We start from the raw sequence: 18,109 nt of genomic DNA, 5'->3' as shown, positions 1-18,109 counted from the left end.
AGCAGAAAGGTCATGAGTTGAGAGGGGTCCCGAATAGGTATCTGCATAGTGACTTCAACTGGGGTTTCTTTTTATTTATTTATTTATTTTTCCTGAGGTAGGGTCTCACTGTAGTTCAGGCTGACCTGGAATTCACTATGTAGTCTCAGGGTAGATTCTGGTTCCATGAGTGGCTTGATTTTTTTTTTTTTTTTTTTTTTTTTGAGTTCCTGTAGCACAACTTTTATTTGGTAGCAGGAGCAAGGGTTTCATGGGTCCTTGGAAGGTTGGCTTGATTTCTAAGACTGCTCTGAGCTGCATTCACTGCTGTACGCTTCTCTGCCTGCTGTGTTGTGACAAAGTCACGTCACATGGAATCAAGCTAAGCAGCTATCAGAAGATGGATGCATAAGGACAATGTGGCCTGTAGACTCACAGGAAGCTAGTCATTGTACAGTAGTCCTCTGTGACGATGTAGAAAGATCTGGAGAACACTATGCTAAGTGAAAAGAGCCAGGCGCATAGAGACAAACACTGCACAACCCCCTTCATACATGGCATCTATACACTGACCTCCTAGGGAAGAGAGAATGGTGGTCCCCCTAGGCTGGAGAAGGGAGAGAATGAGAGCTCACATAGTAGGGTTACTCAGACAGGAGGGAAAGCTCTGGTTTGAGTCTGGTCAGTGGGATTACAGTCAGTGGTGGGTTGACAATTTGGCAAGTGGAACCATGAAGGAACAACAAATGTCTCACTTGAAGGGCATGCACATTTATCAGCCTAGTGTGGTGGGCACACAGCATAGTTATCCACGTGTGGCAATGTCACCCATAAATGTGCACAAGTATATGTCAACTTAAAACCAAAAGTGGGCTGGAGAAATGGCTTAGCGGTTAAGGTACTCGCCTGCAAAGCCAAAGGACCCAGGTTCAATTCCCCAGGACCCATGTAAGCCAGATGCACAAGGGGGCGCACATATCTGGAGTTCATTTGCAGTGGCTGGAGGCCCTGGTGTGCCCATTCTCTCTTTCTTTCTTCCTTCCTATTTCTCTCTCTCTCAAATAAATGAAGAAAAATAAAAAATATTAAAAAAAACACCAAAAGTAGCATTGTATCTTCAAAATTCACATAGCCTATGTTTTCTCTCACTTGCGGGATTTAGACACTATAGGTGCATAAATTTACATATGTGCTAATAACAAGAACTTGGCAGTGACTGTCCAGGGGAAAAAAGTCAACATGGAAGAAAGGGCAGGGCAAGGCGAAGGTGGTGGAGGAATGCAAAAAGTACATTATATAACCACATGAAAATTTACATTTATAAAAAGAGGTGTGGGACAAAAAATACAAGTTATAGTCCAAACTTTCTAAGGTTAAAAAAGCTTTGCTTAGGTTATACAAAACTTGCAGAAGACAGGCACAGTCATTCTCAGTCTGTTCTGACGGATGCCTGCCTGATGGCAGTCCTCTGGCAGCCACCTTGGGCTTACAAAGCAGCCTCAGTGATGGAGGTCTCAGAGTGAAGATAGCAAGACAGAACCGAAGAAGGAGCCTGGGTTTCCAATAACATTATGTAGCTAATAAAAGACAATGTATCTTCTCAGTCTTCTTAAGTGAAAGAGAAACTATTTTGTTCTTTTTTATTTTATATGGTACATATTAAATATTTGATTATTGATTTTCAAGCAGAGAGGGAAGGAGGGAGGGAGAATGAGAATGAGTGCCAGGGCCTCCTACAATTGCAAACACACTCCAGATGTATTGCATCTGGCTTGATGGGGGTACTGGGGATTTGAACCCCAGCAAGTGCCTTTAACTACTGAGCCATCATTCCAGCCCTCTGAAGAGACTTAAAAAAAAAAATTTTTTTTTTTTTTTGAGGTAGGGTCTCACTCTAGCCCAAGCTGACTTGGAATTTACTCTGTAGTCTCAGGGTGGCCTCAAACTCATAGCAATCCTCTTCCTCCCAAATGCAGGGGTTAAAGGCGTGCTCCACCATGCCCAGCTGAGGACAACATTCACACCTGTTCTTTATACTGACTATTCCTAGCAGCCAACTGCAATCCTTACTGAATAATCGGTTTGGGCAAATAATGCAAATGTAATATTCATAGTAAATTTTCCTTAATATTTGTTCTGTAGCCCAGGCTGGCCTTGAGTTTATAGCAATATTCCTGTTGTTTCAGGCTCTCCTGTACTATGTAAGTGTAAGCTATTGTGCTCAGATCTCTTTATTTTTTAAAGTGAGTCTGTGTGTGTGTGTATGTGTGAATGCATGTGCACATGCGTACATGCTAGGGTCTCTTGCTGCAGCTAACAAATGCCAGATGCATGTGCCACTTTTGGTTTTTGTTTTGTTTTTCAAGGTAGGGTCTCACTTTAGCCCAGGCTGACCTGGAATTCACTATGTAGTCCTAGGGTGGCCTTAAACTCATGGCGATTCTCCCATCTCTGCCTCCCAAGTGCTGGGATTAAAGGCGTGTGCCACCATGCCCAGCTCACATGTGCCACTTTTGCATCCAGCTTTACATGGGTGATGGGGAATCAAATCCAAACACATAGGCTTTGCAAGCAAGTGCCTTTAACCACTGAGCCATCTCCACAGCTCCCTCTATAAAATTACTTTCGGTTCTGAGAGATGGCTTAGTTAAGGAGCTTGCCTGCGAAGTCTAAGTTTTAGATCCAGGTTTGGTTTCCAAGTACCCGTGTAATCCAGATGTACAAGGTGGCACATAAGTTTGGAGTTCGTTTGCAGTGGCTGGAGGTCTTGGTGCGCCCTTTCTCTCTCTCTCTCTCTCTCTCTCTCTAGTAAATAAATGATACATATCAAATTTTTTTTTTCACCAAAATAAATGTCAGCACATCAAGATACAAAGGAGTATTAGGTAGTGTGACTCACAAAACCCGAAGTGACAAGCTAGGAAGGGTTTTAGGCAACACTGTGCCAACCTGTCCTGTCTCATGGCCAGCAGCAAGGGCACATGATGGAGCCCCCAGGGAACCCTGCTCTTGATTAAATGGGCCTTTGCCCCAGGGAAGCACTCACCAGCTGCCTTCCAGTGTTTGGGAGCCGCTCCTTCCCTCCTGCCTCTTCTCTAGCTCCACAGCTGTCTGTTCTAACAAGACAGACACTGCGTCCTGTAAGAGACACGGGGTGGGGGTTGGTCAGCGGGTGTCCTTTGGGTGCCAGCAATCAGAGTATTCCAGACAGGTGACCTTCCTAGAGAACAAAGAATCCGAACGGCAGAGTGGCCAAGTGCCTAGCGCAAGGGCGCCTGTACGCCGGGCTACAGCGCTCCACTTCTCTCACTGGAAGGAACTTGCGCAGACTTCCCCAGGTGCACGTGCGTACAGATCTATTTAGCAGAGTTCCGGAAGACAGACAGATTTAGCAGTTGAGGGAGACAATCAGAGATCTAACCACGGACATCAGAGAGCCATCGGGGAAACAAATGCATGAATCACTAATATAGCATAACGTAATGAGGATATGGAGAGAAGTAAGCATTGTATGTGGGAACAGAGAAATGAGGCAAGTCGGGAAGGGCATGCAGGGAGGATGCAGGGAAGGCTTCCGGAAGAACAACTTGACCAAATGGTGTTACTGGTGAGGAAGCCTGTGTGATTCAAGGAAATTATTAGACCTCCCTAAAACTCCTTTTCTGCCAATATGTTCTAGAAAGAATCATTTTGAAGATAGTTATGATCTACATACAAGATGATGCAATAAAATAACCTAGCAAGTAATTGGCAACCAGGAAAGCAGCAAGGGGCAGAGCAGAACTGGTAGCTGTACCAGGTGTGGTGGCACACGCCTTTGATCCCAGCACTTGGGACACAGAGGTAGGAGGACTGTTGCGAGTTCAAGGCCATCCTGAGACTACATTGAGAATTCCAGGTCAGCCTGGGCTAGAGTAAGATCCTACTTCAAAAAAACAAAACAAGGGCTGGAGAGATGACTTGGCAGTTAAGGTGCTTGCCTGCAAAGCTAAAGGATCTCAGTTCGATTCCCCAGGACCCACATGTAAGCCAGATGTACAAGGTGCCACATGCGTCTGGAGTTCTTCTGCAGTGGCTAGATGCCCTGGTCCACCCATTCTCTCTCTCTCAAAAAAAAGTGTGCCATGCCAGGCGTGGTGGCACATGCCTTTAATCCCAGTACTTGGGAAGTAGAGGTAGGAGGATCACTGTGAGTTCCAGGCCACCCTGAGCTAGAGTGAGACCCTACTTCGAACACCCCCCTCCAAAAAAAAGTGTGTCATCATGCTGGACTCCAAGCATTCTTTATATTTTCTTTTTTCCACGGCTGAGGACCAAACCCAGGGCCTGCTGAGCTAAATCCCCAGCCCCTACATACATTTTTTTTCAAAGTTTTGTGACAACACCTTAGGCTCATGGTTGACAGGAAAGAAAACCAAGGTTTTGAGAGATATTACTGACTGTGGTCCAACCAGAAATAGGCACCTTGACTATCTTTCCTGTGACTTCTGCTTTCCTGTAGTTTCCATGACAGACTCTGCACACAGTGAGGTCTAAAGAAAGGTTAATTTTCTACCTCCCAGCTTTCTCCTTCCTTCTGCACTTCTTTCTTTCTTTATTATTTATTTTTGGTTTTTCGTGGTAGGGTCTCGCTGAAGCCCAGGCTGTCCTAGAATTCCCTCTGGAGTCTCAGGGTGGCCTCAAACTCATGGCGATCCTCCTACCTCTGTTCCCTCAGTGTTGGGCTTAAAGGCGTGCACCAGTATGCCCGGCTCAGCACTTCTTTTTTGCAGGGACTCACACAAGTTAGACTTGCTCTGTACACTGAACTACACACACACAACCCTCTGCTTCTTTTATTTATTTATTTTTTGTTATTTATTTATTTATTTGAGAGTGACAGAGAGAGAGAGAGAAAGAGGCAGATAGATAGAGAATGGGAATGCCAGAGCCTTTAGCCACTGCAAAGGAACTCCAGATGCGTGTGCCCCTTGTACATCTGGCTAATGTGGGTCCTGGGGAACCGAGCCTCGAACTGAGGTCCTTAGGCTTCATAGGCAAGCGCTTAACCGCCAAGCCATCTCTCCAGCCCTATTTTATTTTTTGTACCGCTTCATTTTTTTAAGCATTGTGAATTAAGGATTTTTAACAGGCGAGCAGCACAAAGCAATGCAAAATTCAGGAGGAAGCAAAAACGCTGAAAGGCATGAGGTGGACAGGGCGGTCCTTAGCAGAGACCTTTCCTGTGCCCTTTTCCTAGCAGCCTCCCTGCCTGACTGGTTCTGGAAGAGGTTTCCCCTCAGTGGCCCGTCCAATGTGGCAGGCGTGGGGGCAAGCACACCATCCCGCTGGGCAAGCTCACCGTGTGGTCTGGCTCTGGGTCAGGACCCGTGGCTCCAAGCATCTGGGGCTCCCTGCTCTGCTTCTTCAAGTACTTGTAGCTCAGAAGATTGTACCAGCGTGTCGACCTCTCCCCAGAGCGGCAGGCCTCAGCCAGGCTGATCTGAGCACCTCCCTGTTTGAAACACAGAGAAGGAAACTGCAACCAGGGAGCAATGGGGCATTCTGAGAAATTAGTTGTCCCCTACCCCACACCCCAGAGGGGCTGAGGCTTCCTGGGAAGAAGGAAGGGACTGTGTTAACGGTCTGCACCACCTCATTCATTCACAGGTGTATACACTTTTGAGATAAGAGTCTCACTATGTTGCTCAGGTTGCACTAAAGTAGTGCTCCTGTCTCAGCTACCCACAAAGCTGAGACCGGGGTACATTCTGTAATGCCCATCTCTATTATTTATTTATTTATTTGACAGAGAAAGAGAGAGAGAGAGAGGGAGAGAGAGAGAGAGAGAGAGAGAGAGAGAGAGAGAGGATGGTTGCACCAGGGCCACCAGCCACTGCAAATGAGCTCCAGACGCATGTGCCCCTTGTGCATCTGGCTTACGTGGGTCCTGGGGAATCAAACCTGGGTCCTTTGGCTTTGCAGGCAAACGCCTTAACCGCTAAGCCATCCCTCCAGCCCTACAACGTCCATTTGTTATCATTTTCTTTTTCCTTTTTGAGACAAGGCTTCTGTGTGAAGTCCATGCTGACCTTGAACGCACTCTGTAGCTCAATCTTGAACTCAGTGACCATCCTGCCTTGCCCTCTAGAGTACTAAGAGTACAGGTATATGCAACCATATCAGTGTGTGTGTGTGTGTGTGTGTGTGTGTGTGTGTGTGTGTATGTATCTATGTATGCATTTAGTTTTCTTTTTTTTAAGACAAGGTCTCACGTAGCCCAGCAGTCCTCAAACTTGTGATATAGCTGGCTCTGCTGTGGGCCTCTCTTGTACTAATCACATTCACTGCTAGGTTCTGGGTTTGGTACTAAGAATGGGGTACCCCACACAGTCCCCTCTCTAGCAGGGGACAGGATGAAAGGAACGCAACACTGAACAAGTCCTTATAAGTGAGGTGAAAGATCCACCTATGATTTCTCCCCTACCAAATCTGCTACAATCTAGAGTGCTAACAACAACACACACTGTAGTGAGGCTACGGGAATCAAAAAGGGAGGTTACTGGGCTGGCGGGATGACTTAGCGGTTAGGGCATTTGCCTGCAAGGCCAAAGGCCAGAGGTTTGATTCCCCAGGATCCATGTTAGCCAGATGCACAAGGGGGCACATGCGTCTGCAGTTCATTTGCAGTGGCTGGAGGCCCTGGTGTGCCCATTCACCCCTGCCCCGCCCCCCTACCATTTCTCTGTCAAATAAATAAATAAGGGAGGTTACTTTTTTTTGTTTGTTTGTTTTGTTTTTCAAGGTAGAGTCTCACTCTAGCTCAGGCTGACCTGGAATTCACTATGGAGTCTCAGGGTAGCCTCGAACTCACAGCGATCCTCCTACCTCTGCCTCCCGAGTGCTGGGATTAAAGGCGTGCGCCTCCACGCCTGGCGAGGGAGGTTACTTTTATGGAAGGGCTCTGGCAACACGAAGCAAAATGTGTTGCCTAGGGACAGGAAGTCAACCCATTTCTGGCACTTTGTTTGACACCAGCTTCTTCACCAGGGAAACAAGGAAAACAACTCCCTCATGCAGGACCACTGGGAGGGCTACAGTCGATTCTGGAATTAAGTGACTGACATATTCCAGGCGCTCAGAATCAATGTAAATTTAATACACACGCAGGTATCTAACTCCTTTATTTATTCAACTAATATTCCCCGAGCCCACTACAGACTCTGTATTCAGAGAAACCCCTAGGACATGATTCTTCCCCAGGGGCTGACAGTTTCCTGCGGAGATAAAAAAAAAAAATAATGGGTATTACAGTTCAGAATATGACAGGCTAGGACTGAGGTACAACAGGAGGGGTCGTGAGGACAGCCTGGATGTGTGACACCTCTGTCAAATCATAACAAGCTACACAGCCTATTGAGGCTGCCTCGTAGATGGGAATATCACTTGGTTCTGTAAACTGGATGGACTCTGAGGGTGTGTGTATTTTTATTCATTTATTCAGCACACTTGGTTCCTGAATAGAATGACTATACACCCTGGGTGCTGTTCTAGGTACTGAGGATGCCTCAGGATATAGGGCGGACGAAAATTCCAGCCCTCCCAAGCTGGCTTGCGTCTGGGAGAAACGGAGAAATCAGTAAGTGAGCTCGGTGTTGTTTCGCTGAACTAAGATGCCGCAGGGCTGGCGAGATGGCTCAGTGGTTAAGTGCTCAAGCATGAGTGCAGGAAACCACCAGAGATTTTTATGATTGTTTTTTGAGGTAGGGTCTCATAATAGTCCAAGCTGACCTGGAACTCACTCTGTATTCTCAGGGTGGCCCCAAAACTCACAGTGATCCACCAAAATCTTTAAATATAGGAGCCAGGGGTGTGCCTATAACCCCAGTCCTGCTTACGAGCAAAGACCTGAGAAGCACTGGAGTCCTGGGAGAACCGGAATCATTAGAGATTCCAGTTCAGAGGCCAGACCATGCTGAACGGTGATGGAGTGGAGGACACCTCCAGCCACCACACCCCACCACAGGCAAGCACATGGGGCACACCAGGCAGGTACCCCACATTACAAAAAAAAAATAAAGATGCCATCAATTATAAGGCACACTATTACTCTGCACACCACTAAGAAACAGAAAGGTGGCCTGGAGAGATGGATTAGTGCTTAAGGCGTTTGCCTGTGAAGCCTAAGGACCCAGGTTAAATTCCCCAGAACCCACATAAAACAGATGCACATGGTGGCACATGTGTCTGGAGTTTGTTTGCAGCTAGAGGTCCTGGTGTGCCCATTCTCTCTCTCTCTCTAATAAATAAAAGTAAAATATTTTAAAAAAGGAAACAAAGTCATCGATCAACTATCAGCTGAAGCTGGGCGTGGTGACGCACGCCTTTAATCCCAGCACTCAGGAGGCAGAGGTAGAAGGATCGCTATGAGTTAGAGGCCACCCTGAGACTACATAGCGAATTCCAGGTCAGCCTGGACCAGAGTGAGACCCTACCTCAAAAAACCAAAATAAATAAATAAATAAAGATAAATATCAGCTGACATTTAGAATAAATGCATTTTCCCCCTTCTCTTTCAAGGAGTCTGGCTATGTCACTCAAGCTGGTCTTGAACTCCTGGGCTCAGGCAATCCTCAAACATCTGCAGATAGTCTCCAATTTCAGAAATGATATTAGGTAACAATAACACACACCCTAAATTTTACTAATATTTTAATATAATTTTTTTAAAGTGCTATAGAGAAAATAATGCAGGGAGAGGGGATCAAAGGGAATGTGGACTGTTTTGGCATCACCAGAGATCGAATAAAAGGCCTTATCATTGTAGGTAAGAACTCTCCCACAAAGCTACATGTGCTCTCCTTGCTTATGAGACAGAGTTTTGTGTAGCCCAGACTGGCCTGAATTCCCATGTGGCTGAGGATCCCTTAGGTTCTGGAGTCTCCTGCCCCCACCTCCCAAGTGTTGAGAGTACGGGTAGATGCCACCACATTTGGCTTTTCTTTTTGTTTGTTTTTTAAGATAAGGTTTCACTATGCAGTCCAGGATGGCTTAGAAATAGTGATCCTCCTGCCTTAGCCACCCAAGTGCTAGAATTATAGGCATGTGCCACCACACATTTAGAGGGGCTGAGAGAGTGAGGGGAAAACAGGATTTTCTACAGAGAGCAAGAGGCTGTTTCTGAGAAGGGGACATTGGAGTAAAGTTCAGAATGAGGCAAGGAAGCAGGTCTGGCTGTGAGCATCTGGGAGAAGGGAGGCCCAGGCACAGGGCAGCAGCCTGGGAAGCACGCTTCGCACTCAAGGAACACAAGAGACTCCGGGAACTTTGAGGAATGCAATTCGAGGGAGAAGCAGGGGCTGTATTCTGCAGACTCTTGAGGGCCAGGCAAAGGACCCAGAGACAAACCATCCTAAGTGCTGGCATGCGTCAACCTAACACTTAAGTATGACACTCTGGCTACTGGAGAAGAAGGAAGGAGAAGGGCCTGTAGTGTGGAGATGGAGGAGGACAATATTGGAGTAATACAGAGGACAAGGCGAGAAGTGGATGGAGTCGGAGATCTTGAGAAGGTGAAGTTGATAGGATAGAGTGTGCAAACAGACGGCCAAGGATGAGCCCATCGTGTCTGCCTGAGAACAGCTGAATATAACTGCCATCAGCTGAGACAACAAGGACACAGGACAAGGGCTGGGGAGTTGGCTCCGCCATTAAGGTGCTTGCTTACAAAGCCAAAGGATCCAAGTTCGATGCCCCAGTACCCACATAAGATCGAATACACAAGGTGGTGCGTGCATCTGGAGTTGGTTTGCAGTGGCTAGAGGCCCTGGTGCCCATTATCTCTACATAGCTCGCTCACTCACATGCTCTCTCTTCTCTCTCTCTCTCTCTCTCTCTCTCTCTCCATATATATATATATATATATCTGCCTCTCACTCTGTCAAATAAAAAAATTTTGAGACAGAATGGGGCTGGAGATGGCTTAGTGGTTAAGGTGCTTGTCGGCAAAGCCAAAAATGACCCAGGTTCGATTCCCCAGTACTCACATTAGCCAGATGTACATGGTGGCACATGTGCCTGGAGTTCGTTTGCAGTGGCTAGAAGCCCTGATGTGCCCATTCTCTCTTTCTGCCTCTTTCTCTCTCCCTTCTTCCCTCCCCACCAAATGAGTAAAATACTTCAAAATAAAAAAGACAGAATGGGGCTGGAGAGATGGCTTAGCGGTTAAACGCTTGCCTGTGAAGCCTAAGGACGCCGGTTCGAGGCTCAGTTCCCCAGGTCCCACGTTAGCCAGATGCACAAGGGGGCGCACGTGTCTGGAGTTCGTTTGCAGAGGCTGGAAGCCCTGGCACGCCCATTCTCTCTCTCTCCCTCTATCTGTCTTTCTCTCTGTGTCTGTCGCTCTCAAATAAAGAAAGAATTAAAAAAAAAAAGACAGAATGAATGATCAGAGGTGCCGTGTGGGTGAAGGATGCTCATGAGCTATGCCACAGAAGGCGCAGAAATGGCAGTGGACACGTGGGTCACAGATGAGGGACGGTCTCTGAGTGTGGGGAGTAAGAGGAGTCCACCAAGGGAGGGACTAGGACAGGGACAGGAGCAAGACCTGAGTGCAGGGGCCTTCCAGTGTAGAAGTCGGGGAACTGAGGGGGGATCAGTGAAGGCCCAAGACAGGGAAGCCAGCAGCCAGGGCGCCAGTGACGGAAGACAGCCAGGATGCACGCGAGGGGACTGTGGAATGCAATGAGCAACTGGGCCACGCGTGGCGAACAGGCCGGGCGATGAGCGGGAGGAAAAGGCGAAGGCCACTTGGGGTGGCCACGGTGTTGCTGTAGAGGGAAAGAACAGTACCCGGATGTGGAGGTGGAGTAGAAAAAGAAGAATATTTGGGTTTTTGAGGTAGGGTCTCGCTCTAGCCCAGGATGACCTGGAATTCACTATGGAGTTTCAGGGTGGCCTCGAACTCACGGTGACCCTCCTACCTCTGCCTCCCGTGTGCTGGGATTAAAGGCGTGCGCCACCACGCCCGGCAAGTTTGGTTTTAAGGCTGGGAGATACGACGGCACACTGGTATGTCCACAGGTTGGATCCAGCTGAGGAGAGAACACCGGAGACCAAGGAAATAACAGAATGACTGCTGAAGTCACCAGGAATGGACGGGCAGGAGCACAGAGGTCTGTCTTCAGACACCAGAGGACCAGGAGAAGCTACGCAAATCACCGCACGTGGGTGAAAGCTGTGGGGGGACCCTTTCCAGTTCTCTCTTGCGTCCCTGAGGGAACAGCGTGTTTGTCACTGCGCTGGAAGAGGGAGTAGAGCCGGGAACACAGGGGAACAGCTAGCGGCATTCAGCATTTGCACGAAGCCAGTGGTGGTGAACTGTCAGAGAACACGACAGCATGGTTAGGTACACGCTCCGGGCGGCTGCACAGGCGTGGAGGGGCGGGGGACGGGCCCCTTGGACATGGTGGGACGGAGCCGAGCGAGTGTGAGCGAGTAAAAGAGAGACACAGGGAACGGTCGCAAGGAGCAGCTCTGGGGGCTGCCCTGCCGAACCTGAGCCAGGCAGCACTGAGCTTCCTGGTTGGGTGGGAGTGGCCCCGTGCTAGGCTAGCGCAGTTGGCAGGCCTGAAATCTTGGGGCCAGCAGGCCGTGTGTTTCCCTAAACCCACTCATCTAGGTCTGGGGAGGTGAGGACCAGCCCCCCCCCCCCCCGTGTCTCTGAGATGAGTTCAGGGATCAGCTACATGGAAGGGTGACTCTTCAAATCCACGTTGGTTCTTGAGGAGATGGCTGGAAGACCTGAGCAAGCTACTTGGCCTTTCTCTGTACTCTGTAAAATGGACATCACAGGCCTTTCCTCCCAGCACCGGGGAGGCAGAGGTAGGAGGATCGCCGCGAGTTCGAGGCCACCCTGAGACCCCATAGTGAATTCCAGGTCAGCCTAAGCTACAGTGAGAACCTACCTCAAAAAAAAAAAAATAAAAATAAAAACAAATAAATAAATAAAAATGGAGCTCACCTCCACTGCTTCTTCCTAGGGCTAGGCTAAAAATAGAGATAACCCACACAGAGCTCTTGTGCCAGTAAAGGTACTGCTTGGTACGGGTACAACTGCAATTGCCTGGCAGATGAAGGAGATTAAAACAGACAAGGGATTTCACAACCCGCACAAGGCAGGGAGCCCCAACGTAGGAGCAGAGCAGCCCTTTCCCCCGCCTATCCCACTTCTTCTTCTCCAGCCATCCAAACACACCAGCCTGACACTGTGGGCAGGAAAGGAGGTTTCCCACTGGTCACGGACAGTGACAAGCCTGGGGAAGATGAGTGCTTGGGCTGCTGCTATGGTAACCAGCGATGGCCAGGCTTCAATTAGGCAGGAGGAATAAAGGACACCCACTTCGGAGAAGAAAGCGAGATTGAGTCTCTTCTCATTTCAGAATCCCTATGCTTCACTACGGGAGCCAGGGTTTGGGAGAAAAAAAAATATATTTCTGCTCTTTCCTTCAATGCCCACCAAGTTCTCCAAGCTCTTTTTGTCAACGATCCCACTGACAAGAATCCTGAGCAAAGAGAACGCCGAGGCGCTGGCATGTGTACCCTGTAGTCAAGGATGCTCGCTGGGTGTGTGAGAGCCATCATTCCATATGAAGTTCAGGGGAAGCAGTTGTCTATGCCATTGTGTACAACTACGTGACTTAAGACAAGCTCTTTCACCTTTGTGACTCAGTTTTCCACTGCTGGAAAGGCCCTACTTTGTAAGACTGGAGTGAGGATCAATCGAGATAGCGCTTGTCAACACTTGGTTCAGCGTACGCCACACATCTGTCATCCCACTGATGCTCACTGGCGCAGCGTTGTTACAGGTCCCAGCTGAGCAGGAAAGTGATGGAAACCTGTGTCCCGCGGGCACTCTGTTGTTGCTCGATGGCCTTTTTATACAGAGTGTGACCCCTAGGTACGCAGCATCAGGTCCCCTGGGAGTCTGTGAGAAATGCAGCTCTTTAGGCCCTGCACAGACCTTGTCAAATCCAAATCTTCATTTTAATCAGGGCACCAGGTAACTGGTACGAGTGTTATTAAGTCAGAGCAGAGCTATTCCCGTGCCCTATCGGTTCCTGGGCACATCCGGAAAAGTCGGCAGGAGGAGGCACGTGTTACAGACTCACAAACCAAAACTAGAAACTGAAGACTGTTACGTGACAGAGCTGGGAGTGACCTGATGACCCACCCTTACATCCTGAGAATGCACTGCCATAATTTCTTTTTCTCGATGTAGAGTCTCACTCTAGCCCAGGCTGACCCGGAATTCACTATGGAGTTTCAGGGTGGCCTCGAACTCAATGGTGATCCTCCTACCTCTGCCTCCCTAGTGCTGGGATTGAAGGCGTGTGCCACCATGCCCGGCTTGCCATAATTTCTTAACAGAGAACATGTGATGAACCGGATGTCCCCATAAATTCATGTGCTTTGAATTCTTGGTTCCCAACTGATGGCAATTTGGGAGGCGGAGCCTTGCTGGAGCTTGGCTAATATTCCCACCGTTGTCTGCCGTATGCTATGGCAGAGGTGATGTCCAGCCTCTGCTTGTGCCATACTTTTCCCTGCCACCATGAAGCTTCCCCTCGAGGCTCAAAGCCAAATAAATTCTTCCCTTCCCCAAGATGCTTTTGGTCGGGTGCTTTCTCCCCACGATGAGAAGGTAATGACAATGGAAGGGGTTCTCAGCACATGTGGACTCAGGCAAGACAGCACAAGCCTCTCTGGGCTCCCGCCGGGAGAGGGGAGGCAGCCTGCAGAGGAGGAAGCGGTCTCTGCTCCAGCTTCCAGATGCCGAGGCGGGGAGGAGGCGCAGCGGCGCAGACACCGCCCTGGCTGGACAGCTCCACGCGCTCCCCACGGCCTCTGGCCTCTGTCACCTCCACCCACCCGTTTCCAACACAGCCCGCGTCACAGTTTACGTGCTGGCTCCTCATCGAAGGGGCTCGCCTAGCAAATCTCCAGCGCCCAGCATTGGGGTGAGCACACAGCGGGCGCCCACGGAAGGTGTAGTGAGCAGAGCTTCCTTCTAGGTTGAATATACACACTTGGGCTCCTTTATCATAGCACCCAGAGATAAGAAAGCCTTGGGCTTCGTTCAACTCAATTGTAAATGAGAAGCCCCTTGGTGAGGTATTAGTCTCATTTTCTAGGTTAAAAAAAAGTTCAACAAGGGCTGGAGAGACTGCTTAGTGGCCAAGGCACTTGCCTGCAAAGCCTAACGACTCAGGTTCAATGCCCTAGAACCCATGTACACACAGGTGCACAAGGTGGCACATTCATCTGGAGTTCATTTGCAACGGCTGGAGGCCCTGGCATGTCCATTCTATGTGTGTGTCTATATCCCTCTGCTTGCAAATAAATTATATATATACATACACACACACATATATATTTATACACACACACATACATATATACATACATGCTTATATATGTATGTGTGTGTATATGTGTGTGTGTGTGTGTGTGTGTATGTAAGTTGAACAAACCTCTAACCCTGGCATGCCCATTCTGTGTGTGTGTCTATATCCCTCTGCTTGCAAATAAATTATATATATACATACATATGTATATATATTTATATAAACATACATACATATATACATACACGCATATATATGTATGTGTATACATATATTATATATATATAAGTTGAACAAACCTCTAAGGGTGTGGCACCTTCAGGATGCAAAGGTATCCAGGGTCACTTCACCTCCAACCCTGCCAATGTGGTGGTGGGGGTGGTAAGAGGAGGAGGGAGGGGTGGCAGTGGTGGCAGCCTCTGCTCCAGAAAGGGGCCCAACAATGGCCCGATCCAATGAGAACCTACCAAGCCAGGGACTTCATAGTCTGCAATCTCAGACAAGCCTCACAAGACCTCTCCTGTGGCCATCAGGGAGGCCATATTTGCACTTTACGGACAAGGAAAGTGGGACCCGCGATGTGAAGTAACTTGCCAAGGGCCACACAGCTAGATGGAAAATGGCCAAAAGATATCTTGGCTGTGCTTGCTGTCTGGTCTAATGATGCCCAGAGCAGCTGAAGCACATGGCTAGCACCCTCCAGGTCTTTCCAGGGGCTCCCACTCACCAAAAGTCTGGGAATACAATTCTCTATAGACGCATCTTCACCTAGAGTCCAGAACGAGTGTGACCTGAGCCACGACCTGTGCCACCTTCACCTTAAGAAGAATGGACAGACACGACCCTCACCAGGCACTCCTCGGTGTGGCTCCTGTCAGTGGTACAGACGTCTACTCGTAAGGTCTTCTGGTGAAGGGCTGGGTAGGACATGGACACCCAGAATGCCTCATTGAACATGAGGGTGTCAGCGGCATCCAGAGGCCGGGTCCGGAAGAGGCAGATGGTGCTTTCGGAGCAAGGCAGGATGGCCACACGGATGTTCCTAGAGGAGGATGGAGCCACCAAGGGAGCTGGGTTAGCCAAGGTCTGGGACTAATGTGCTGGTTAGCCCCAGTGCAGAAATCCCCAGGAAGAGGGCTACAGAGATGGCTCGGCAGTTAAGATACTTGCCTGTGAAGCTACGTACCCAGGTTCAATTCCCCAGAACCCACGTAAGCCAATTACACAAGGTGGCGTATGCATCAGGAGTTTGTTTGCAGTGGCTACAGGCCCTGGCATGCCCATTCTTTCTCTTTTTCTCATAAACAAATAAAATACTTAAAAAAAAAAAAAGAAATCTCAAGCCAGGCATGGTGGCACATGCCTGTAATCCCAGCACTCAGGAGGCAGAGGCATTAGGATTGCCACGAATTCAAGGCCACTGTGAGACTATACAGTGAATTCCAGGTCAGCCTGGGCTAGAGTGAGACTCTACCTCAAAAAAAAAAAAAAAAAAAAAAAAAAGGGACTGGAGGGATGGCTTAGGAGCTAAGGTGCTTGCCTGCAAAGCCAAAGGTCCCAGGTTCAATTCCCCAGGACCCACGTAAGCCAGCTGCACAAGGTGGTGCATGTGTCTGGAGTTTGCTTGCAGGTGGCTAGAGGCCCTGGCGCGCCCATTCTGTCTGTCTGTCTGTCTCTCTCCTTCTCTTTGACTCTCTGAAATAAATAAATTAAAAAAGAAAGAAAGAGAAGTAGTGGGGAAAGAGTGTAGAGTCTCATTCTGTGAAGGATGTGCAAAGTTGGGTCTCCAAATCTTCAAGACTCTCACAGCTTGTGGAGCCCGAAGGGAGCCTCGCAGGGCAGGGGGTGCAGCAGCGCTGGCCACGGCGGTGTGCCAGCTCTGAGGAATGGTGGCGCTGGGGATGCCGAGCGCTGAGGGCCAAAATGTTCTCCTCCTGCCGGCACTGTCATCTGATGAGCCTAACAAAAGTGCAGGTGCATTTTTCCCACGCGCCCCGACCTCATCCACAGCTCGGCCTGAGTACCGAAGAGCTGTGGAGGTTACTGCCCCGGCACCGTGTGCATGGACAAAGGCCAAAAACAACCCACAGTCCAGCCTGGTGTCCCTTGTGATTCCCCACCTTCCTCCCCCACGTGTTACTACGCTGCTGCCTCCAGCTTTCTCGGCCTCATTACAGGAGAAAACACGTAGGTACAACAAAAACTCGGTCCATAAGAGGACTGCACGTAGACACCGTAGGTGTTTGCTGTCCTAGTGGCCGCCACGTGACACCCAGTCACATCCTGGCTCCAGAAGCACAGGGCCTGGCGTTGACACTGTGAAATCGCTGAGCAGGGTGGAGAAGAAAGCACGGACTGTGGCCACTGCTGTCCATGAGGGCACGGTCCTGGAGAGCAGAGCCCATGAAGAATGTGCTCACCCGTCATCCCTGGAGCAGCACGTGGAGGAAGGAACGAAAACTCCAGGGTGCTTCTCTCCCAGAGAGGCTGGCCTGCCTGCCGCGGGGCCCGTCTGTGCAAGCCCAGCAGCACCAACATGCTCACGTGCACTAAACACCCGTGGCGGGCTGGGTGTGGTGGCGCACGCCCTTAATCCCAGCACCCGGGAGGCAGAGGTAGGAGGATCACCGTGAGTTTGAGGCCACCGAGACTAAATAGTGAATTCCAGGTCAGCCCGAGCTAGAGTGAGACCCTACCTCGAAAAATGAAAAGCTATGGTGGTACTCAGAGCTGGGATGAGACGCAGCTGGAGTGATCCCTGGGGATAAGCACGGTGGGCGAGAGGATGACACGCGACTGCCCGGCTATATACTCACACTTTGTGGTCTTGCTGCAGGAACAGAGCGGAGAGGTTACTCAACTGGATGACTAATATTGCGAACTGCTTATTCTTCTCATCATATCTGAAATGAGAGGGGACAGACGGGAGCACGGATTGGTGTATCTTCCCCGCCCCCTCTCTTTCGTCATAGGACAAAGCTGCGGGTCACGCTGGCAAGTATGATGACCCGGGCAGCACACACCAGAGCTTTGCTGCTACAACAGGATGCCAGTTCAGGGCTGCCAGTCATCTGAATCTCTAAAGAGGTGTCAACCAATTGTAGGGAATTTCCCAATACTGAAATGTTGACAATGAATTCCCAATTAAAAAAAAAAAAACCATCACAGGCCAGAGAGATGGCTTTAGTGGTTAAGACACTTGCCTGAGAAGCCTAAGGACCTAGGTTCAACTCCCCAGATCTCACGTAAGCTGGATGCACATGGTGGCACATGCGTCTGGAGTTCGTTTGCAATGGCTGGAGGACCTGGCGTGCCCATTCTCTCCCTCCCTCTTTAATAAAAGGCTGGGAAGATGGCTGAGCAGTGAAAGGTGCTTGCTATCCCAGGTTCAATTCCCAACCCACCCACTGTCTCCACACCCCCCCCCACCCCATCACTTACTTTAGGGCGATCTGAACCCGAGTGGCTCCCACAGCCTCTGACTCGTCACTGTCAAAAGCAGCAGGTTCTGAAGCACTCGGTCTGCAAGGCCATGAGAGGTGGTCAGCTTCCCCGTATTCACCGGGGAGCTAAGCTAGGACCCTGCCTTCTCTGGGTGCTCGCGCCACCCTCGTGGAAAGAGGCTCCCTTTCTGTAGTGCCTGTTTCAATAGCACAGACTGTACCTGTCATCCCAGAACCTACATTCCCCCCAGGGGAAGAGCCATGCTACCTATAGCTTTCCTGTCTGCACGTTTGGTACAGCTC

At 49.4% G+C, this 18,109-nt stretch overlaps 1 protein-coding gene across 3 annotated transcripts in view; it reads right to left on the bottom strand.

Annotated features, from left to right (window-relative positions):
* Positions 1–18,109, bottom strand: part of Wwc1 (WW and C2 domain containing 1) — a 193,464-nt gene that overhangs the window by 28,388 nt on the left and 146,967 nt on the right. For 2 of the 3 annotated variants that reach the window (XM_045153651.1, XM_045153652.1), the window contains exons 13-17: positions 17,805–17,885; positions 17,180–17,266; positions 15,213–15,405; positions 5,321–5,473; positions 3,026–3,117 (exon numbers count right to left, since the gene is read on the bottom strand). In XM_045153651.1, the coding sequence (XP_045009586.1) occupies positions 3,026–3,117; positions 5,321–5,473; positions 15,213–15,405; positions 17,180–17,266; positions 17,805–17,885 (606 nt within the window). The remainder of the gene's footprint in view (positions 1–3,025; positions 3,118–5,320; positions 5,474–15,212; positions 15,406–17,179; positions 17,267–17,804; positions 17,886–18,109) is intronic. The other variant, XM_045153653.1, reaches the window with a different exon arrangement.

This window comes from Jaculus jaculus, chromosome 6 (assembly GCF_020740685.1).
Source record: "Jaculus jaculus isolate mJacJac1 chromosome 6, mJacJac1.mat.Y.cur, whole genome shotgun sequence".
Lineage (NCBI taxonomy): Eukaryota > Metazoa > Chordata > Mammalia > Rodentia > Dipodidae > Jaculus > Jaculus jaculus.
The sequence above is the reverse complement of the archived record's forward strand: the minus strand, read 5'-3'. Positions and strand labels throughout refer to the sequence as shown.